At 45.2% G+C, this 22603-nt stretch overlaps 1 protein-coding gene across 2 annotated transcripts in view; it reads left to right on the top strand.

Moving 5' to 3' along the window:
* MYO7A (myosin VIIA) overlaps nt 1-22603 on the top strand; it is a 117179-nt gene that overhangs the window by 57186 nt on the left and 37390 nt on the right. For both annotated transcript variants that reach the window (XM_054973461.1, XM_054973460.1), the window contains exons 19-32: nt 1424-1642; nt 2942-3049; nt 4520-4729; nt 6784-6987; nt 8500-8676; nt 9902-9991; nt 11663-11790; nt 13385-13511; nt 13648-13767; nt 14487-14660; nt 16005-16232; nt 16935-17105; nt 18532-18649; nt 19568-19694. In XM_054973461.1, the coding sequence (XP_054829436.1) occupies nt 1424-1642; nt 2942-3049; nt 4520-4729; nt 6784-6987; nt 8500-8676; nt 9902-9991; nt 11663-11790; nt 13385-13511; nt 13648-13767; nt 14487-14660; nt 16005-16232; nt 16935-17105; nt 18532-18649; nt 19568-19694 (2201 nt within the window). The remainder of the gene's footprint in view (nt 1-1423; nt 1643-2941; nt 3050-4519; nt 4730-6783; nt 6988-8499; nt 8677-9901; nt 9992-11662; nt 11791-13384; nt 13512-13647; nt 13768-14486; nt 14661-16004; nt 16233-16934; nt 17106-18531; nt 18650-19567; nt 19695-22603) is intronic.

The following is a 22603-nucleotide window of genomic DNA, read 5'->3' as shown; positions in this document are numbered from 1 at the left end:
TAAGTGCTTTTTCAATCCCGTTTACTTCCCTTGCGAATTGTTTTCATCCACGTTTTGTTGGCAATGTTGACTAGTGTTTACATAATTTATACGATTATCTGGACACTGTGTGTATATTATGCATATAACAAGAGGGGGATCTATGAGGAACTTCTCTCTCTCTCTCTCTCTCTCTCTCTCTCTCTCTCACACACACACACACACACACACTGCTGTTCCTCCTTTCCCTGCTATCTCCACTTGCTATTCTCCTTTTTCTAGGGTTCCCAGCTTCAGGTTCATAGAATCATAGAGGGTTGGACCTCCAGGGTTATCTGGTCCAACCCCCTGCACAATGCAGGAAATTCACAAATATCTCCCCCCCCTCTCCACACACACACCCAGTGACCCCTGCTCCATGCCCAGAAGATGGCAAAATACCTCCAGGATCCCTAGCCAAACTGGCCTGGGGGAAATTGGGCCTGACCCCAAGGTGGCAATCGGCCTTACCCTGGGCATGTAAGAAGGAGCCGCGAGAACTAAGCCCTGATATAACCCTTCCTGCCCTCCTTCTCATGATCTGCCCAGGTTCCCAGAATCAGCACTGCTGTCAGATGGCCATCTAGCCTCTGCTTAAAAACCTCCAAAGAAGGAGAGCCCACCACCTCCCGAGGAAGCCTGTTCCACTGAGGGACCACTCTAACTGTCAGGAAGTTCTTCCTAATGTTTAGCTGAAATCTCTTTTGATTTAATTTCAACTTGTTGTTTCTGGTCCAACCTTCTGGGGCAGGGGAAAATAACTCCGTGCCATCCTCTATATAACAGCTCTTCAAATACTTGAAGATGGTTATCATATCAGGTTGTCCAGGTTGTGAAATTTCTGGAGATTTGGGGGTGGAGTCTGGGGAGAAAGGGTTTGGGAGACAGGAGAGACTTCAGTGGCATACGGTTCCATAGACTCCAACCTCCAAAGCAGCCATTTTCTCCAGGGGACCTGATCTCTGTAGACTGGAGATAAGTTGTCATTCTGGAGATCACAGGCCATACTTGCAGGTTGGCAAGCCTGCTGTTTTCTTTGCTTCCTTCTTTTCCTGCAACCTCCAATGTTTGTAGAAATATCTCCGCTCTCTATGCATGGCCCCATCGTGCAGATGTTTTGATTCTCACGTGAGGGCTACTAGCCAAATTCAGAATTATACATGATAATGTTAATTTGTAGAGGCACAAAAAAGTGGGGGGAAATGCATACATTTTACAAGGAAAACTTGGCTGGAAGAACCAGTAAAGGGCACAAAAATAAAGGCCCTTGAGCTCAGTTTGCAGAAGGGAGATGAAAAATCAAAATGGGACTCTTCATCTTAAATTTGTGAAAAAGGCAGTGAATTTTGATAATAATGTCCCTGCTGTAATTGACTCACATCCACAATTTCTTTCCCTTGCGCAGATGAGGATTGGCTTTCTGAGGCTGCAGGCCCTCTACCGTTCCCGCAAGCTCCACAAGCGGTACCACATGGCTCGCAAGCGCATCATCGAGTTCCAAGCGAGATGTCGGGGTTTTTTGGTGCGCCGAGCTTTCCGCCATCGCCTCTGGGCCGTCTTCACCATCCAGGCGTATGCCAGGGGTATGATCGCTCGTCGCCTGTTTAAGCGCTTGAAAGGGGAGGTAGGTGTCCCATGAATTGACCAAACAGCCAAATTCAAATTCAAACACAAAACTTTTTTGTATTGCATCCTCTTTGTATGCTGGGGGCAGGAATGTGTAGCAAACTATCAGGTTTTTGTATATATATAATTTTAATTCCTGAACTTTATTGTAGAATTTGCTATGCAATTGCATTTTATGACTGTTGTACCCCGTCCTGAGACCACTTGTGGGGAGGGCGGGTTAAACCCCCTTCCCAGCATTTTCCCCCAGATGTGGGGGAAAAGATATTGGGTTTATGTTTCCCCCTGAAGGGAGAAGAGCTGGTTGAGGGCAGCATTTATTTCAGTCTTTAGGGAAAGGGTTAAATATCCCTGCCCTCCCCCCACCCCATCCTGATATTACTTAAACTTGGATCTTCCCATTTAGTACATTATAGAAAAATAATAGTCATAGATTTCCTGCATCATGTTTAGTTTGGCTCTATATTCTTCCTGAATTCCATTCCCCTTCCACCCATCCTGCACTGGTGTGGCTCTATATTCTTCCTGAATTCCATTCCCCTTCCACCCATCCTGCACTGGTGTGGCTCTATATTCTTCCTGAATTCCATTCCCCTTCCACCCATCCTGCACTGGTGTGGCTCTATATTCTTCCTGAATTCCATTCCCCTTCCACCCATCCTGCACTGGTGTGGCTCTATATTCTTCCTGAATTCCATTCCCCTTCCACCCATCCTGCACTGGTGTGGCTCTATATCCTTCCTGAATTCCATTCCCCTTCCACCCATCCTGCACTGGTGGCTGGTTGTCGAATTAAATGGACTGCGTAATCAGTCGATTGCATAGTTGGTCTATTCGGACCCTGATTGAATTGCATTATTCAAGAGCACGTAACTGGTTAATTCAAAACTTCATAGTCAACTCTACTTCATCATTGGTCCATTCTCGAGCATGTTACTGCATAGTTAGTCCATTCAAGATTGCCTAGTGGCAGTCCATTTGTGCAGCCAGCCAGATATGGAGTGATTCCGCACACGTTGGATAATGCACTTTCAATGCACTTTATCAATAGTTTGAGATGGATTTTTTTGTTCCGCACACGAAAAAATCAGTTCCAAATTATCTATAAAGAGGATTGCAAGTGCATTATCCAACGTGTGCGGAATCACTCAATGTCTCCATATTCAAGACTGGGTAGTCCGTCAATTGCACAGACTGTCCACGTTCAATGCTACATTGCCACTCAATTGCATAACAGGTCCATTCTGGACTACATAAATTACCCTTTCAAGCTGTGCTTCTAAATTCATTTTCTCAGTATAACCGCCGTCTGGAAGCCGAAAAACTACGGCTCCTGGAAGAGGAACGGCTCAGGAAGGAAATGAGTGCAAAGAAAGCCAAAGAGGAAGCTGAGAAGAAGCACCAGGTGGGTCAATACATTCCCCTCGTATCTTTGCCAAACTTGTTTTCTTTAGACGTGGTCATTTCAGATCTAGTTCATATAATGCCAGACTGGCGTGAGATTGCTTCCCCCTGTTCTGGTGAAGTTTGTAACAAGGAATGAAGGGTGTTGGACAAATATCATGGCTCCTCTTCCAGGGTTAGCGTCATTGAGGACCTTTAATGGGGAATCATGAGTGTACATTACCGGAGCAGGGTGGAACCAAAACACTGGAATGTTGCTTGGGTTCTCCCAGCATCTCTGCATTGTACCTATGGATAGAGATGGGCACGAACAGCAATACGAACAAAAAAAAGCCACGAACAGCCCAATCTGCTGTTCGCGAACAAGCTGTTCGTGAGGCCCCATTCTAAACGAACAGGTGGTCATTGCAAGCCTTGTTCGTTGCTGTTCGTCAAGACAGACAGTCTGGCACCTGCAATCAATTCCTTTGGCAACTCAGGCAGGGATTGTCTGAACTCTGTCTGAACTCCTGCTGTTGCCCTGGAAACCCCAATCTAAGCCCAATTTAGCTTGATAGGCAGGTCTTCCTTTCAAGTGTGGAGCTCCAAATTTGTTACAAGGAAGCAAAGAGCAGCGGGGAGGGGGGCTCCCAGCTCTGGCTTAGTTTGCAGACAGTGAAGTGGGAGAGACAGTTGCTGTTGGCATTTTGAGAGAGAGAGTGCATTGGAGCTTGAATTTTCTTTGTGTGTGGTGGGAGAGGGATCTACCTCTTCAAATTCCAGGGCTGCTGCCGGGCTCTGGGCCAAGCTATTATTTATTACTATTACCTTTCCTGCTGCCTGCTCAGGTAAGGTTTCTGGGAGTGGTGCGGTAGGGATCTTGATGGCTGGAGGAGAGCCTGTTGGCCCCCATGAACAACAAACAACGAACATGTTCATGAACAGGTCATGTTCATCAATGTTCATTGTTCGTTGTTCATGGATGGCAATGAACAACGAACACCATGTTCATTTTTTTCCCTGTTCATGCCCATGTCTACTTATGGAATCTCCTCACCATGTACACATCATGGGGAGGACAGAATTGTGCCCAAAAAGTAGTTCAGTAATGAGAGAATACTATCTAGAGAGGTTGGACCTGGATTCTCCTTCCTTGAAGTTTTCAAAGGAAGTTTTGAAAAGTGTCTGCTGGAGATATTTCAGGTATGGGTATCCTTGGATTTGACACAGGGTCACTTCAACGCTACAATTTAGTGTCGTCTTTCAGGCTGCCATCGTGTTGTTGTTTTGTGGAAGTATGTTCCATGCAGGAGCAAAGATTTCAAAATGGAGGACCCATTATGCCAGGCCCTTGTACCATGGCCAGAAATGGTGGCCCCAGGATCTCGACTTGTGAAAACACGAGCCTCACGACTCTCCAAAGGGCTCATTCCTTCATCTAGGTGTCCATCTTGAATTCCACTTACTTTTTGCCACAATTCCTCTCTTCTAGTTACGCCTGGCCCAGCTAGCTCGGGAAGATGCCGAAAGGGAAGTAAAGGAAAAAGAAGAAGCCCGACGGAAGAAGGAGCTCCTAGAGAAAATGGAGAAGGCCCGAAATGAACCGGTGAATGACTCTGACATGGTAGACAAGATGTTTGGATTCTTGGGAACGACATCTTCTTTACCTGGCCAAGAAGGACAAGCCCCTAATGGATTTGAGGTAATGGAAAGGAGAAAGAATGCCGTACGGAATGTAGAACAGTGGGATTTGAGTCCCTTGGCACCTTAGAGACCAACAAGATGTTCAAGGTGTATTCTTTTGAGAGTCAGCACCCAAACTGTGGGAAAACCACTGTGTGAAAAAGACCTTTTGTCTACTTCTCATCTCTCACTGAAAGCAGGTCAAGGAAGCCTGACCCCACTTAGAGCACATGTAACTTTGAGTTTGGCCCTAACTCCAGGCCTGTGGGATGAAAAACTTAGGCGTTATGCAAGGGTTGAAACAGACCATTTGAACACAGGTGTTTTCTGTACATCAAAAGTCTTTTCTGAGTTCTCCGTTGCTTCTGTGGTGCCACATGGCAGTTTCCAAAGTCTCCTGGCAGAGCCTCACACCAGGTCTTTTCATGTTGTTGTTTTTTTAATTGGCAGTTCAAATCATTATATTGTTATAACGTTATACCAATATGTAGTTCTCAGAATTCCCAACTTTTATTTTGTTTTCAAAAAGTAGGCACTTTTCATTGCAGAGCTTTAAAGGGAAAGGCATATCTCCCCAACAGCTAGAGACTTCGCTTTTTTAAAAAACGAAGGCTAGGAATTCAGGGAACTTGAAAGACACCTTGCTATCATATTATAACACTAGTCTGTTACCAATGTTTAAAAAGCCCACTGGTGGCAGGGGGAAGAAATTGGGGCAGAAAAAATGGCTGCCCTGTGGGCAGAACTGGGAAATTCTGGACTTCCCTGCCTGCACAACAGCCATCCAGGTTTTCCGGTGATCTTTCCCAAACCTTCACAGCAAAGTTTGGGGAAGATTGGAGAAAAGATGGGGAAAGCCTGGGAGGCACATGAATGCACCACAATACTGTGGGGAGGCAGGAAAAAAAACCTGCTTCCCAAAAGCATCGAACTTGAGGCCTCGAACCTGTGCTGAAAGGGTCATATTTCTGAGAACCTGATTCCCTCCCCTCCCTTCTTAAATTCACTTGCGAATTTAGTCATCCAGGCCCCAATTAGAACTCCAACAGAATCAAGCTAAATCTTACTCGGATGGTTGAATGAATTTATTTGTGGTCAGAGACCATAACAATGACAATACATCCTTATCAATCAATAAAATAATTAGATCCAGCGTAAAAATGCAAAGGACATAAAAAAATACATTTAGCATTTAAAATCTTATCTTAAAATGTATATAGTTCTCTGGGAACCACAGGAATTCTAATATTTAAAACACTGACATTAATGTATTGTCGAAGGCTTTCACGGCCGGAGAACGATGGTTGTTGTGGGTTTTCCGGGCTGTATTGCCGTGGTCTTGGCATTGTAGTTCCTGACGTTTCGCCAGCAGCTGTGGCTGGCATCTTCAGAGGTGTAGCACCAAAAGACAGAGATCTCTCAGTGTCACAGTGTGGAAAAGATGTAGGTTATTTGTATCTACTCAGGAGGGGTGGGGTTGAGCTGAGTCATCCTGTAAGAGTTTCCCAGGGTGTGGAATGCTAATGGCAGGAGGCTTCACTGTATCCTGAGGAGGTTCTTTTGCATATGGATTGGTGCTTGATGTGCTAATCTTCTCTGCAGGGCTATTGTTGGTTGTAGAGTGTTTTGTTAGCCTGGTGTTTTTCAGAACTGGAAACCATGCTCTGTTCATTCTTAAGGTTTCTTCTTTCCTGTTGAAGTTTTGCTTATGCTTGTGAATTTCAATGGCTTCCCTGTGCAGTCTGACAAAGTAGTTGGAAGTGTTGTCCAGTATTTTGGTGACATTAAAATAGTTAAAATCGTAAAAAGTGCAGGGGACTACGTATGGCTATTCTTTTTATTATGGAATTTAACCAGATAGAGACAGAATTTGGCTATTTGCCTGGAGATAGTTGGATTTTCATCAATTAGGAGTTTCTCCAGGCAGGCCTTATTTGCTTCTGCAATTGGTGTGTCTAAGAGTGGGGAAATAAACTTGCCCCTATAGACTTGATGGAAAGGACAACGAAAGAACATACGAATAAGTGATTCCACTTCGCCAATGGAGCCATGGTTTCTTATCTTTTCGTCCAGGATCTCGAAAGAGCTCAAAAGGACCTGGAAGAAGATGACCTGGACACAGCCTTACCCTTGCCGGAAGAAGAGGAGGAGGATCTCTCCGAGTACAAATTTGCCAAATTTGCTGCCACGTACTTCCAGGGTACAACCACACACACCTATATCCGCCGTCCTCTCAAACAGCCACTCCTGTACCATGAAGATGAGGGAGACCAGCTGGTAAGGAGAGGGGGGAAGTTAATTCACAGCATATATTTTAAAAGCTCAAGAGAAATGTAGTCTTGGTTGTGAAAATTGGCCTCTGGAATTCTGATCCTGAGAATTTCCAGTTGGATGTGAGCTCTCTAAATTTCTTAACCTCTCTATCCATTTTCCCACCCTTTCTCTAAGGCAGTGATTTCCGCCCAGAGGGCCATGGATCCCCGGGAGGCTGTGAAGTTATTGCAAGTGGTCCACAAAGCCATATTGAAAAGAGTCCAGTAGCACCTTTAAGACTAACCAACATTACTGTAGCATAAGGTTTCGAGAACCACAGCTCTCTTCGTCAGATGCATGATGAAGTGAGCTGTGGTTCTGCATCTGACAAAGAGAGCTGTGATTCTCGAAACCTTATGCTACAGTAAAGTTGGTTAGTCTTAAAGGTGCTACTGGACTCTTTTCGATTTTGCTACTACAGACTAACACGGCTAACTCCTCTGGATCCACAAATCCATATGTGTACTAAATGTTGTCATTTTGATCTTTTGGTCATTATGCATTTTCTCAATCAGTAGATACTAATAGTCAGGGGTCGTTTCATAGAAAAAGAGCTGGAGGAACTCATTAGCATAACTCATCACAGCATAACTCATCAGCATATGCCACACCCTTTGCCATCACCGGAAGTGTCATTAGCATAACTGATTTGCATATGCCGCCCCCCCTGACCTCACCTATCCTGGCTGTTTTGGACCCAATCCTGGCCATTCAGGGCCAAAATTGGGCCCAAAATGGCAAAAAGGGGCTGAAAATGGCCGAAAAGGGGCCCAAAATGGTCAGGATCAGGCCACTGCTGAGTGGGAGAGTGATCCATCACCTATCAGAGGCCCGATCTGGGCCATTTTGGCCCCAACCCAGGCTGAAACGGACTCAAAATGTCCAAGAGTCAGGTGGGCGGGGCCACCTGACATGGGACCTCTTTGGGGAACTGCCAGAACTGCGTTCCTGTGCGTTCCCCCTCAAAATGAGTCCTGCTAATAGTACAATTACTATCATGTGGGAGGTGGGGTTTCTACGAAATTTTTTGATGTTTTTGCACTGCTTTATATATATAACTGAGGCAAAAAGATAAGATTTGAAATTGCATACGTTCATAGGCAAAATTTGGCTCGAGTAAAAAATAAAGCTTAGTGAGTTCAATTTGCACAAGGGAGAAGCCAAAACCAAAATGGGGATTTTTCAGATTGTAGTGGCAGGGCAACAAAATTCAACAGCATCCCCCATCTAATGCAGCCATGTGAGCCCCTTGATAATAAGGTTGCCAAACTCCAGGTAGGGCCTGGAGTTCTGGAATTACAACCCATCTCCAGTCTACAAAGCTTTGGCTGGTGGATCCTGTTGTATCACCTCCCTGATGAGTCCTCCAAAAACTCCACCCACCTCAGGGATCGCCCTCAAATCTCTGGAAATTTCCCAAGCCAGAGTTGGCCACCCTACTTTTTAATGAAGAGTTTCCTTGTAATGTAACAATAGGCGGCCCTCGCTGTGTGGATTACGATTCTTCGCTTCATGGGGGACCTTCCTGAACCTAAATACCACACAGCAATGAGCGATGGCAGCGAGAAGATCCCAGTGATGACCAAAATTTATGAGACGCTTGGGAAGAAGACGTACAAGAAGGAGCTCCAGTCCTTGCAAGGGGAAGGAGAGGTAAGGGTCATGCCAGCAAGAGAAGTGTTTTGGCACTTGTTCAACAATCAGTTTCAAGAAACTCAGATTTTTCATGTCTGTTTTACCGATAATCCTCCCTCCAAATATTTGTTTGCCCGTCGGTCTGCCCATCTACCAACCTTGATACTGTCAAGTTTGCTTAGAGCCAGTTTGGTGTAGTGGTTAAGAGTGGTTAAGAGTGCGGGACTCTAATCTGGAGAGCCGGGTTTAATTCCCCACTCCTCCACTTGAAGCCAGCTGGGTGACCTGGGGTCAGTCACTTAAGAGCGGCAGGACTCTAATCTGGAGAGCCAGGTTTGATTCCCCACTCCTCCACTTGAAGCCAGCTGGGTGACCTGGGGTCAGTCACTTAAGAGCGGCAGGACTCTAATCTGGAGAACCAGGTTTAATTCCCCACTCCTCCACTTGAAGCCAGCTGGGTGACCTGGGGTCAGTCACTTAAGAGCGGCAGGACTCTAATCTGGAGAACCAGGTTTAATTCCCCACTCCTCCACTTGAAGCCAGCTGGGTGACCTTGGGTCAGTCACAGCTTCTAGGAGCTCTCTCAGCCCCACCCACCTCACAGGGTGTTTTGTTGTGGGGATAATAATGACATACTTTGTAAACCGCTCTGAGTGGGTATTAAGTTGTCCTGAAGGGCGGTATATAAATCAAATGTTGTTGTTGTTGTTGTTGTTGTTGCTGCTGCTGCTACTGCTGTTGTTGTTGTTGTTGTTGTTGTTGTTGTTGTTTGTTGTTGGTAACGGGCGCCTTGTTGGCAGAATAATCACACACAACAATGACCAGGCAAATGGATTAAAAAGTAAAGTAAGGTTTATTCCGGAATTAGCATATTTGATAGTAAAGAGAAAAGAGAGTTTGGTAGCTATTTTGCTCATTGAGAGAGAGAGAGAGAGTTCAGTTTTATTTCCAAGAAGGAGGAAGATGTTGCTCTGGGAGCAGAAATGTTGAGACAGGTGAGGAATGACCCTTATCAGACAGAAGGACCCGATCTTGCTAGCCCTTACTGCTCCAGTAGAGTCCTCTCTTCTTTTGTGCACCAGACATTGCATACTCCAACAGACCTAATAGTCCCAAGGTTGTTTAGTAAGTCCTGCAAATTAGCGTGGTTTGAACCTGGAACTCCCGGATCCAGGCCACAAAACTGTGTTGGCGCACTCTATCAGTTCTCTTGCGATATCAACGGATCCCTTTTCCTTTGCAGAGCACTCATATCGATGGCCACAAGAAGAACAGTGTGCGACACAAACTGGTGTCTTTGACGCTCAAGAAGAAATCCAAGTTAACCGAAGAGGTGAGCGCTGTTCTTCTTAGCATCCCGACAGCTCGAGTTCACCGTTGGCCGATCTGCAGGGATTCTGATTATCTTCTGCTTTTCCTTTCGTAGACGCTAAGTACCACCAGATCTCTTCTGGGTTTGGGCCTGCCCGTACCTCTCGGGCGTCTGAAAAGTTTAAAAGAAGACAGGTTGGCTCCCCAGCGTCCCCCTCTTTAGCTCCCGCATCACCCATGCTTTCAGCAATTTGTGCTTAGAATGGTTTCCATCCCATTTATCAACTCATGCAAGCAAGCCTTTCTCCTTTTTTTGCAAAGCCCATGTCAGTGGCATAGACTTGCAGCTTCGAGTGGAAGTATGGGTGGCTCAGCGATAGCCTGGTACAATGTGGACTAGCTGCTTGGAGTTTAGGAAGGTGGAGGACAGCCGCTGGTAGTTGGGCTATGGGGAATGAGCCCAGCCACTGAGGAGTAAATGAGCAATAGCAAATATAGCAAATTGGCAAATAATTATATGAAATGCCAGTTTGGGGATTCTATATGGGGGAGGGGTAAATCAGGGAATGAAGCTGCCTAGATTGAATCAGACTATTGGTCTAAAGGTAAAGGGACTTGTCAAGTTGGAACTGACATTTGCCACCCTAGTCGGAATAATGAGATGGACACAAGGCTTGGACCTAAAGGACCACTTTATTAAACATAACATCAACCATTAATACGGCAAGGGCCAACTAGCGGTACAGGTCAAGCCACGGGGTCACCCCTGGACCTCCATCTTGAGTTGTCTGGACGAGCCCTGAAGCCCTCCCCTCTTTCAAGCTCCTAATGCCGAGCTGCTAATTAGCATTTCAGCTGTGTGAAAATCTTGGGGGGGGGGGAATATGGAGCCTCTCTGAGAACAGCCTCCCAAGCTCAAATCTCTGGGAAACTCAGAGTCTCGCTACACAAGACGTCTGACACACGAAGAACACGTGTCAGGAGATGCAATGTTAGCCGGGAAGGGTAGTTTAAAAAGACAGAGCCGGCAGCAGGGCAAAGGCTTTACTATACACTGGAGCTGTATGAAGGGGCTGTGAAATGCCAGGAGGGAAACTTCAGCCCATTCTAACCTCTCCAGGTCCAAGCCCGGCTCTGGAAGGCAGCTCCAGCCCATTTCCATTCCTGGCTGCCCTGTGGTTGCGATCCAGCACAGTTTTAGACTGGAGAGGTGAAATTGACAGAGCCTTTAGGAAGGCAAAGATGAAATTAACAAACCCCCTGAAGTCTGGAGAAGTGAAATTGACAGAGCCTTCGGGAAGGCGAAGATGAAATCAAACCTTCTGAGGAGCGATCTCCCCCAGCTCTGTCTTTTTAAACTACGCTTCCCGACGAACATTGCATCTCCCTACACTTAACGAACACACACCGAGGCATGTAGAGAGTCTCTCAGTACCCTCCTTTTCATTCTCACAGCCGAAGCATGATATAAAACACACACAGCAGACCGTAGAAGCTAGCATAAAATTAATACTTTTTCTTGGTGTTCACAAAAGTTCCGATACATTGAACCCATGCTTGGGGAGCAAAGCATCCATTCTCCACAGCCTGGCTTCAGCAGCAGTGGGGGGGGCAGGAGATGGGGGGGCAGGAGATTCGCTTCGGAACCACACGGTTCAAAGAGAGAAAACCCGCTCTCTTCTTGTTCGCTCAGGTGACCAAGCGGCTTCACGACGGCGAGTCCACAGTCCAAGGCAACAGCATGTTAGAAGACCGGCCCACCTCGAATCTAGAAAAGCTCCATTTCATTATTGGTAATGGCATCCTCAGGCCGGCTTTAAGGTTAGAAAATAGCGTGCAAAGAATATGCTGCATGGGTGCTTTAAAAAAAGAAAGAAAACGAGCATGTCTGGATGAGCATAGTGTTCCCTTGAAAGGCCTTATTTTGGCAATCCAGCCACTGCATTGCCTTTCCCTCTCTTTTACCTTGCTTTATAACATGATGAGGATAACAACAACAGTGCACTTATATATCGCTTTTCTGGACAAATGAGAGCTCCACTCAGAACAGTGAACAGTGTTATTAGTATCCCCACAATACATCTGGGGAGCTAGGGTTGAGAGGAGTGGTTTACCCAAGGCCAGCAGCTGAGCTCATGGCAGGAGTGGCATTCGAACCAGCAGAGTGTTAATTCACAGTCCAACCACTTAACCATTATGCTGTGGCTGCTTCTAAGATAATAACTGTGCTTATATACTGCTCTTCTAGACAGATTGCCACCCCACTCAGAGCAGTGAGTCAGTGTTGTTATTTTCCCCACAATGCAGCTGGGGAGCTGGGACTGAGAGGACTGGCTTGCCCAAGGCCACCTGCAGAGTTCATGGTAATAGTGAGATTTGAACTAGCAGAGTGCTGATCCACAGCCCAACCACTTAACCACTGTACTACAGCAGCTCCTATAATAATAATTGTGCTTATATACCACTTTTCTGGACAGATTAGTACTCCATTCAAGAGTGGTGAACAAAGTCAGTGTTGTTACCAGACCCAAAATAAATCTGAGAGGGGTGGCTTTCCCAAGGCCGCCTGCTGAGCTCATGGCAGTAATGGAATTCGAACCAGCAGAATGCTAATTCACCGCACTCCCCAGTCCTGACTGTATTACATTATGACTTTCTTAGGGAGAATACAAAATTCAATACAATGTTACATCTGGAACCAATACAACTGTTAGCAACTGTACTGGAGCACCGTTATCCATAGCTGGTTTTCCAACGGGCTTCTGCCTAGGAAAGAATTAACACTGTAAATGAACTGACAAAGACTGACTGCTGTATGAACTGCAATGGTTCCAGATGTAACATTGTATTGAATTTTGTATTCTCCCTGAGAAAGTTGTACAAGTTTGGGAGAACTATTTGGGGCTTTTTTACTTCATTGTGTAAAAAATATTAGTGCTGTAACAATATTGTATGTAGGAAACTTGTTAGCAGGGCTTTTTTCTGGGAAAAGAGGTGGTGGAACTCAGTGGGTTGCCCTTGGAGAAAATGGTCACATGGCTGGTGGCCCTAACCCCTGATCTCCAGACAGAGGGGAGTTTAGATTGTAGTGCAGAGGGCGATCTAAACTCCTCCCTGTCTGGAGATCAGGGTGCGGGGCCACCAGCCATGAGACCATTTTCAAGAGGTTCCGGAACTCCATTCCACCACGTTCCAGCTGGAAAAAAGCCCTGCTTGTTAGTATAAATTAGGAATTGTAGCTTTTTGCAATTGCACCTTAATGTTTCTAGTCACTATTAAATTATCAAATATTTCCTATACCTTTTTGTCTTGGGCTTCACAGGACCTTGTGTCCCTGTGGTTTGCAGTTAGTTAGTGAAACCCATCCCTCTATTTGTAGTTGAGATTTAATCTAAGCCTATCATTGTTCTGGCAGGGACGAAATTTATTGTCAAATCTGCAAACAGCTGACCCAAAACCCTTCCAAAAGCAGCCACGCCAGAGGGTGGATCCTCATGTCGCTATGTGTGGGGTGCTTCGCCCCTTCGGAAAAGTTTGTTAAGGTAAACCGAAGTGTGTGCGGGGAGGGACAGTATTATCCGCCCCTTTGTTTTGCCCAAAGCAGTGTCGCCAACTGTGTTTTCAAAAATTTATGGCTGTAGCGGAAGTCCTCATTGCAGTGTTCTGTTTCGACAACAGTATTTGAGAAACTACATCAATGGAGGTCCTCCAGGTTACGCTCCATATTGCGAAGAACGGCTCAGGAGGACGTTTGCGAATGGGACCAGGACTCAGCCACCGAGTTGGCTCGAGCTTCAGGTAAAGACAAACCGGAAAGTCTTTTGGAATGCCATCCTCACGCTGTATTTGGGGCCTGTGAGTACTAGAACGTTCTGGCATCTTCCAGCAGCTGCTAGCTCGCTGTGGTGAACCACAATCCTGGTGTATGTCAGAGCCAGTTTGGTGTAGTGGTTAAGAGCACGGGACTCTAATCTGGAGAGCTGGGTTTGATTCCTCACTCCTCCACTTGAAGCCAGCTGGGTGACCTTGGGCTAGTCACAGCTCTCTGGAGCTCTCTCAGCCCCACCCACCTCACAGGGTGTTTTGTTGTGGGGATAATAATGACATACTTTTCAGGGCTAGGAAGGATATTATATCCTGTTGCTGTTGTTGCCAACAGTCTAGACTTTGACCTGGAGGTCATTAATAATAACAACAACAGCATTCGATTTATATACCGCCCTTCAGGACAACTTAATGCCCACTCAGAGCTGTTTACAAAGTATGTTATTATTATCCTCACAACAATCACCCTGTGAGGTGGGTGGGGCTGAGAGAGCTCCAGAGAACTATGACTAGCCCAAGGTCACCCAGCTGGCTTCAAGTGGAGGAGTGGGGAATCAAACCCGGTTCTCCAGATTAGAGTCCTGCGCTCTTAACCACTACAACAAACTGGATCTCATGTGGCTGAAGCCTCATAACATAACTTACCCTTTTTTCTTTTTTCTTTGCTTAATGGTTTTTCTTTCCTCTGCTAGGCGACCAAATCTAAGAAACCCATCATGTTACCAGTTACGTTTATGGATGGGACAACCAAGACTCTGTTGACCGACTCGGCAACGACAGCCAAAGAGCTGTGTAACTCTTTGGCTGACAAGATAAGCCTGAAGGACCACTTTGGATTCTCACTGTACATTGCTTTGTTTGACAAGGTAGGGCACACAGAGGACTCAAGAAATTTGCGGTGGTTTATGGTGTTACTTTAAAACCTGGGCATTGGATCTGCCGATAGCTTAAAGAAAAAGTCAGGTTATGTTTCTTCTTCTTTGCCTTCCCCAATGTCTGCATATTCACATCCTGTTAGAAATGTTTAGCAGAGTGAATAAAACATGGCAGAAAAAGCAACTCAGTCACGTGTGTTTAGCTTCTGTGAAAAAGTTTACTTCTAGAATAAAGGGAAAACTAAACTCTATCTTTGTCTACTTTCTCTTGCTACTCTTTCAACTCTGTAACTGATCGCTTATGCACGGGCAAGATAGCTTGATTACCTCCCAATATATTGATTAGCCAATAAGCAATCTTAGGGTCACCTCATTGAGAATAATACCTCCCCGGACTGTGGCAGTTTGAGAACTATTAATTTGTGATGTTTTAAATAGAAGAGAGAAGTAACTTTACCATTAATGGGAACATTTAGCTATTAATTAACCTAAGCTAGTATTACTATTAAGGAGACTTTATCAAAAATATACAGTTTAAATAGTGATGTAGAGAATGGATATATTAGTGGATTTGATATAGTATATATAAGAGAATTTGAATATGCTTAGAGTAAGAGATATAATACATATATGATTTAAAAGAATATAATTGAAAATAAGTTAAGTAATAAGATAGGTTAAGGGTTGGAAAGCTGTTGGAAGTCTACAAGGAGGGGGGAGGGAAAGGGTGGGGGTTGAAATGAATTAGGTATGATGGGGAGTGTATGTATTAACTATGTACTCACCAATAAAAATTAAAAAAAGAGAGAGAGAGAGAATAATACCTCCCCTTCTCTGGTGGGAAAAGTCTAATCTACACCTAATTGGCTCTATGCTAAACTTGCTATCATTAGCTATCACAAACATCAACTTAACCCTTTTCACGATAGAAGGGATGATACTTGCAAAAACCAACACGTCGCACTTTGGAAATATAGCAGAAGTAAATGGCCAGAGTTACCATGAGTAAATTATGTTACATTTGTAGGAAATTGTCTCTCCCACCTTCCTCCCCATAACAGTTAGGATGTGGATAGATCAAGATGGGTAGCCGAGTTAGTCTGTCCGTAGCAATAGAAAAAGAGCAAGAGTCCAGTAGCACCTATAAGACTAACAAAATTTGTGGTAGGGTCTGAGCTTTCACGAGTCACAGCTCACTTCTTCAGATTCTTCAGATCCATTTCTTCAAAGGGACAGCACATTCTCATAAGCAGAGCCAGCCAGGTTTGTTAAATAAGGCCAAACCGCTAGCTTCGAAAGACGAACTTTTGACCCATTTTCATTTACCCTTGCTAGGTCTCTTCCCTTGGAAGCGGCAGCGATCACGTGATGGACGCCGTATCTCAATGTGAGCAGTATGCCAAAGAGCAAGGAGCCCAGGAGCGCAATGCCCCTTGGCGGCTTTTCTTTCGGAAGGAAATCTTCACACCCTGGCACAACCCCAATGAAGATTACGTGGCAACAAACCTTATTTATCAACAGATTGTGCGGGGAGTGAAGTTCGGAGAATACCGGTGTGATAAGGTGAGCTGTTGATGCATTTGCCCCTAAAACCAAAGGCTGAAGTCCGGTATCCATCTGCATGTTGACTGACTATGGGGGGAGAGAAAGCGAGCATGAATGTGCTGGCCTGCACCCTCATGCTCGCTGTCTCATGTGCACAGTGCCTACATGTGGTGGAAGTGGCCACACATCCCCCCACCACCAGCAACAACACTACTTTCAGAATGTTGTTGATCGTAAGGAGGGGGCATATGTGTGGATATGCATAGACACTCAGAGCTAAGCTATATGTGACGCCAGACATGTGTTTTTTAATATGTTGGGGATACAATTTTATCTAGGAACTGTAGTTGAAAACAAAGATTATGGCTGTTTTCACACTGCTTACCTTCCCTTGCAATGACCCGGAACATCGTGCAAAAAACACGGAAGATTGCGTTTTCTCATGCGAGACTTGCGCGATGTCAAGCAAATCTCATGCAAGAAAACGCGATCATCCACATTTTTTGCGCGATGTTCCGGGTCGTTGTGGGGGAAGGTAAGCAGCGTGAAAACGGCTTATGTCTCTAGCGCAGAGAGGCAAGGGAGAGGAAGAACTTTTCTAAGAGAGTTTTCGAAGACAGAGCTGCGCGGAAGCCCTGGGGGAGAGGAACTTTAAAAATGTTTTCTTGCAATCTCAACAATGTTTTTGAGCTGCCTTTGTTTTATCTTCTTCCCACACAGGAGGAAGACTTGGCTGAGTTGGCTTCTCAGCAATACTACGTGGATTATGGCTCTGAGATGGTCTTGGAGCGGCTCCTGAACTTGATTCCCTCCTACATCCCAGACCGAGAGATCACGCCTTCGAAAACTCTAGAGAAGTGGGCTCAGTTTATCATCGCTGCCCACAAAAAGGTGAGAACCTCGTCGTTCTCTTGGGATGAGTCCACCAGGGTTTAAGAGAGGGAACCCCTGGTGGGACAGATTTCACCCTCATTCAAAATTTGATTTCCATAACGTTGACTTATTGATGTGCATAATATTAAAAAATGCATATACTTTATGGGAAACTTAACGCTAGGATATAGAAAATTAGCACAAACGTAAAGAATCACCTATTTGTTAAAGTACAAGTGTTAGTGGTTTTTGGTGTTTATTAAAATATTTTTTTAAAAAAGAAGAATCACCTATTTGATTTGCACAATGAAGAAATGAAACCAAACATATCAATGCCAGCAGCTTTCACACGTTAGCTTCCAATCCAAGGCATTATGACGTGAGATCATTTGGATTACTTTGGTTTGGATTAGAAGTAGTAATTAATCTTCCATCTACAGGAAACGTAAATTGCAATTTCTATCTGTTGGAAGGAAAAAAATAGCTACATCTCTGGCAGAATGGTTTGATGAATTGCTATGAAGAAGGGGGGAAAGGGGTATATAAATCTTAACACTCCCTGTGAAGTCTGTCCACTGTCCTGTTTTAAAATGTGTTGTTTTTAATGAACATGAATTTGTATTTTTAATATGTTGTTATCTGCCCTGAGCCCGCTTGCGAGGAGGGTGGAATACAAATTCGGAAGGAAGGAAGGAAAGAAGGAAGGAAGGAAGAGATCCACCCAAATCCATGCAAGGGTGGACTAGCAATTAGAGTGTTGGACAAGGATCTGGGAGGCCCAGGTTCGAATTCTCACTCAGCCATGGAAGCTCACTGGGTGACCTTGGGCCAGTCACACATTCTCACAGGGGTCATTTCGTAGAAAAAGAGCTGAAGGAACTCATTAGCATAACTCATTAGCATATGCCACACCCCTTGCCATCGCCAGAAGTGTGTCATTAGCATAACTGATTTGCATTTGCCACACCCCCTGACATCACCTATCCTGGCTGTTTTGGACCCAATCCTGGCCATTCAGGGCCGAAATGGGGCCCAAAATGGCAAAAAGGGGTGAAAATGGTCCCAAAATGGTCAGGATCGGGCTGCTGATGAGTGGGACAGTGATCCACCACTCGTCAGAGGCCCGATCCAGGCCGTTTCAGCCCCAATCCAGGCCAAAACAGGCCCAAAATGGCCGAGAGTCAGGTGGTGGGGCCCCTTGACATGTGACCTCTTTGGGGAACTGCCAGAACTGTGTTCCTGTGTGTTTCCCCTCAAAATGAGCCCTGCACTCTCAGCCTAACCTACCTCACAGGGTTATTGTGAAAATTAAAAGGAGTAGAGGAGTACAATGTAAGTCTGAGTTCTAGCTTGAAAGAAAGGCAGGGTAGGAGTAAAGTTAGTCAGTTGGTCGGTCAGTCGGTCTGTCAGTTAATTAAGGTTTAGCATTTGTCTATTTCCTAAGGGAATCTATACTCAGAAGAGAGCAGACCCCAAGAAAGTCAAGGAAGAAGTGGTGGATTTTGCACGCTTCAAGTGGCCTTTGCTATTCTCCAGATTCTATGAAGCTTTCAAATTCTCAGGTAATTCAAGAACAAATTGCTTTGCTAGATGCTCGAGAAAATTATATTGGAGGTGAAGGAAGTCTGTGAAGCCGTGCCCTGCCAGGTTTCCAGAGCAAATGAGGGGAGGGTCTGGTCTGCTGATAGATACTGCATTAGTCTTACTGGAAAATATGTCTGTAATACAAGTTGTGGAGGCAGGCTACCCCCATGGTGACGCTCTTAAAATCTTACATCTGTCTTCACCTTAAGAGGGGTTTTAAAGCCGAGTGATAGGTGCTTCCTCAGTCTGTCATTCATAAATAAAACAAATCATCTCAAAGTCATCATGGGAAGTATTCAAGGAAGTAAAACCTATACAGGCAGCCAGATTCCTTTGTTGTTTTTGACATAATGCTTCCCACCGCCGAAGAGGCAAGCCGTTATTCTTTGTGAAGAGTGGCTCGTCTCTTCGGCAGTAGGAAGAGCTGCATCAGAGACAGCAATAAAGCTCAGGTCGCACGTGTGATTCTCTTCCGCAGTCCTTTGGAATGGCAAACCGGAATGGTTGCGGAAGGCGCCTTTGCTTGCTGCATTTAGGAAGGCTTGTAAGATGGTTTTATTCCAGAGGGTATTTGGCGGAGGGTAATCTGTTTTGGCGGATTTGGCTGCATTTTGTGTTTTAATTTTGAGCATTTTTAATTCTGTGTGTTTAAAACGGTTTGATTTTTAAGTATGTGTGTTTTGTTGTCCCTTGCCCTTTTAAAACTGTAAGCTGTGCGATGTTTAAATTTTGTGTGTTTTTAAACTGATCTTGTTCGTTGCATTTTACGTTTTGTGTCCTTGCAACCTGCAGTTATGTAGTTTGCTGCCTTGAGTCTGAAGAGATAAGGCAGGAGATATACGCATTTTAAATTAAAATTAGTTTTTTTTATAAATGACGTCTCCTTTGAACCTCAGGGCCCAGCCTTCCAAAAAATGATGTGATTGTAGCTGTGAACTGGACGGGAGTATACTTTGTGGATGAGCAAGAACAAGTCCTTCTAGAACTTTCCTTCCCGGAGATTACAGCCGTTTCTAGCAGTAGGTAAGGAAGTAATGTATCATTTGGTCGGGAAGTCCATGTTGAAGCAAATATTAATGGACAATCTTGGATTACAAATTTACAGCACAGATAAGCAACCAGCAAATTGGAGCCTCAGGTTGGTGTCTAAATAGAGTTTCCAGGCTCACCCTGGCAACTGGTGGGAGGTTTGGGGGCAGGAGCATGGGTAGTGGTGTCACCAACATTATGACATCACTTCCAGGGGACAATCTAGCAATCGTTGGAAACTCTATGGTAAAACCATGTTTCTGACAATTTCTAGAGCTACCTGCCATCACTTCCATGTTTTCCCCAGAAATGACATCATCAACTCATGTCAGCACCAGTTTTTTAAATTTCTCCCCTCCATATCTTCTCCTCTCCCCCCCCCTTGCCCCACATAGCCCTGTAAGGCCCAAGGATCTATCTCACTTTCTCCCATGTTAGCCAATGCACAAGCAAAGGGCTCTTTTAACTCCGTCTTCCCCAACGTGATGCACAGCACTCTTTACTCCTGTTTAGACTGCCTGTACACAGGACTCAACACCTGATGGGCTTAAGAAGGCAACTCAGACAGCAGTAGAGAGGGGAGAAAGGAGCTTCAAAAACCCTTGCTGTTCAAGCTGGGGTGGAGAGGGTTAAACTTATTCATTCGCTCGCTCACTCAATAGTCTGCCTTTCTCACTGAGACCAGGGCGGATTACACAATGCAAGTCCCTAAGATCAACAACTAGGACTTTCAATGAACAAATACAATAGGGTATGGGTAGTAGAAATTTGAAAACAGTGTAAATCCAAACACAGAGATGAAATATTGCTGAAACAAAGCATCGGTGATTAAACATGACTAGACATGGGCATGAACAAAAAAAAAATAACGAACCCGCGGTTCGTGGTTCGTTGCCGCTGCTGAACCCAAACTCAAGAACCATAATGAACATTTCCCACTGATGAACCTGTTTGTGGTTCGTGGGGGTCAGAACAGCCCCTGTTGGACTTAGAGAGCCCATATTCACAGGGAGTGTTTAGCAGGCTCTCCTCCAGCCATTACCCAAGTTTGGTCAAGAGCAACACAGGAGGTCTGTGGTTGGCCATCAGAGCTGGCTATCAGGGTTTGCAGGGATGAGATTGGAGTGCCCATGGCTACAGAACACCCCCTCCCTCCCTCCCTCCCCCCAGGTGTCTTCTCCCATGTAAACAATTGTAACCAATTTGCAGCTCCATGGTTGAAAGGAAGACCTGCCGATCAAGGTAAGCTGGGCTTCGATTTGGGTTTCCAGGGCGACAGAAGGAGTGCAGACAGAGTTCAGGCATTCCCCCGGCTCCATTTCCAAGGGAATTGATTGATGGTGCCTGACTGTCTGGCTTCACGAACCACGGACAAACGCAACAAACTGGGCTTCTTACAAATGCTGGTTCATTGGCCATGGACTCTCACGAACTGCCAGTTCGCGAACAGACAATCAGGCAGTTCGTGGGTTTTTTGCATTCATAATGCAGTTCGTGCCCATGTCTAAACATGACATCTTTAATGACACAGAAACTACCCACTAAAAACATATCGACATCCACCGTCAGTACCCAGTAGAGTAGTCTACAATCTCTGCTCCTTTACCAAGGCATCTCTTGAGTCATTTCTGACAGTACAGCCCTCTTACTTAAGTAAAAAGTTCTCCAGAATAATTAGGTTTGGCATCATTTGCAGAAAGCCAGGAGAGTAGAAGATTTCTTGACTTCCTCGGGCAGGCTGTTCCTTAAGGTGGGGGCTACCACACTGAGTACGGGCAGCTATAGATTTTGCCCGACTGGAGAGTGGTATCTGCAGAAGGCCTTGTTCAGATCAGCAAAGCTGTCATGACGGAGCATGAGAAGGTATCCTTTGCCTTCCTCCCAGCTTACATCTCCTTCTACCCTTGCCCAATCTGGAATCCGGCTCATATTAAAAATCAGCTACATACCAAGAGCTTAGGTCAGAGATAGGCAAGCTCGAACATTTTGTTTGGCACAGAGAGCAGTAGGATTGCCAACTCTAGGATGGAACTAAAGATGGGCACGTACTGAAATACGAACCAAAGTTAAGGATGAACTAGCAGTTCATCAGAGCCTATTTCTGATGAACCGCCACTAATTTTAGGCCGGTTCGTTTGGTTCATTTTTCAGTTCATCACTGCAGACAGCCTGCCACCAATCAACCTTCTGCTGGCCCGGAAGTGATGATTTGCTGACCTGGAAGTGATGTTTTCATGAACCAAACGAACCGGTTCATGAACTGGGGCAAGTTCGTGAAAGTTCATGGTTCATAGTTCGTGAAACGCGACAAACCAGGAACCTCATGGTTCAGTTTTTTTCCAGTTCGTGCCCATCTCTAGTTAGGACATTCCTGGAGACGGGATACAGCTTGGAGACGGGAAGGAGCTCAGCAGCGCATAATGCCACAGCTTCCACCCACGGAAGCAGCCATTTCCTCCAGAGGACCTGATCTCTGTCATCGGGAGATTGGTTGTAATTCTAGAAGATCTCTAGGCCCCACATGGAAGCTGACAGACTTAGGTACATTTATTTATTTATTTTATTACTTTTGACTTTTATTCCGCCCTTCCCGCACAGGCAGGCTCAGGGCAGATTACATCAAGTAAAAAACATTCATATAAAACTTTACACCTTAAAACTATGTAAAACAACAACAAGCACAACAGTACAATATAACATTTAAAATGTACAAGATAACAGCAATCAGCTAAACAGAGGCAGTCAGACTGCCACATAACTGTCATTTAAAAACTGGATGATGGGTGCCTCTAGTGGGGAGGAATCTGATCTTTCCTTCTCCTCAATTTAGGCCGGTTGAGGCCTAGCCTAGGCTCAGCCATATGCTTGGTGGAATATCTCTGTCTTATAGGCCCAGCAGAAGG

Source organism: Eublepharis macularius, chromosome 3 (assembly GCF_028583425.1).
Source record: "Eublepharis macularius isolate TG4126 chromosome 3, MPM_Emac_v1.0, whole genome shotgun sequence".
Lineage (NCBI taxonomy): Eukaryota > Metazoa > Chordata > Lepidosauria > Squamata > Eublepharidae > Eublepharis > Eublepharis macularius.
The sequence above is the reverse complement of the archived record's forward strand: the minus strand, read 5'-3'. Positions and strand labels throughout refer to the sequence as shown.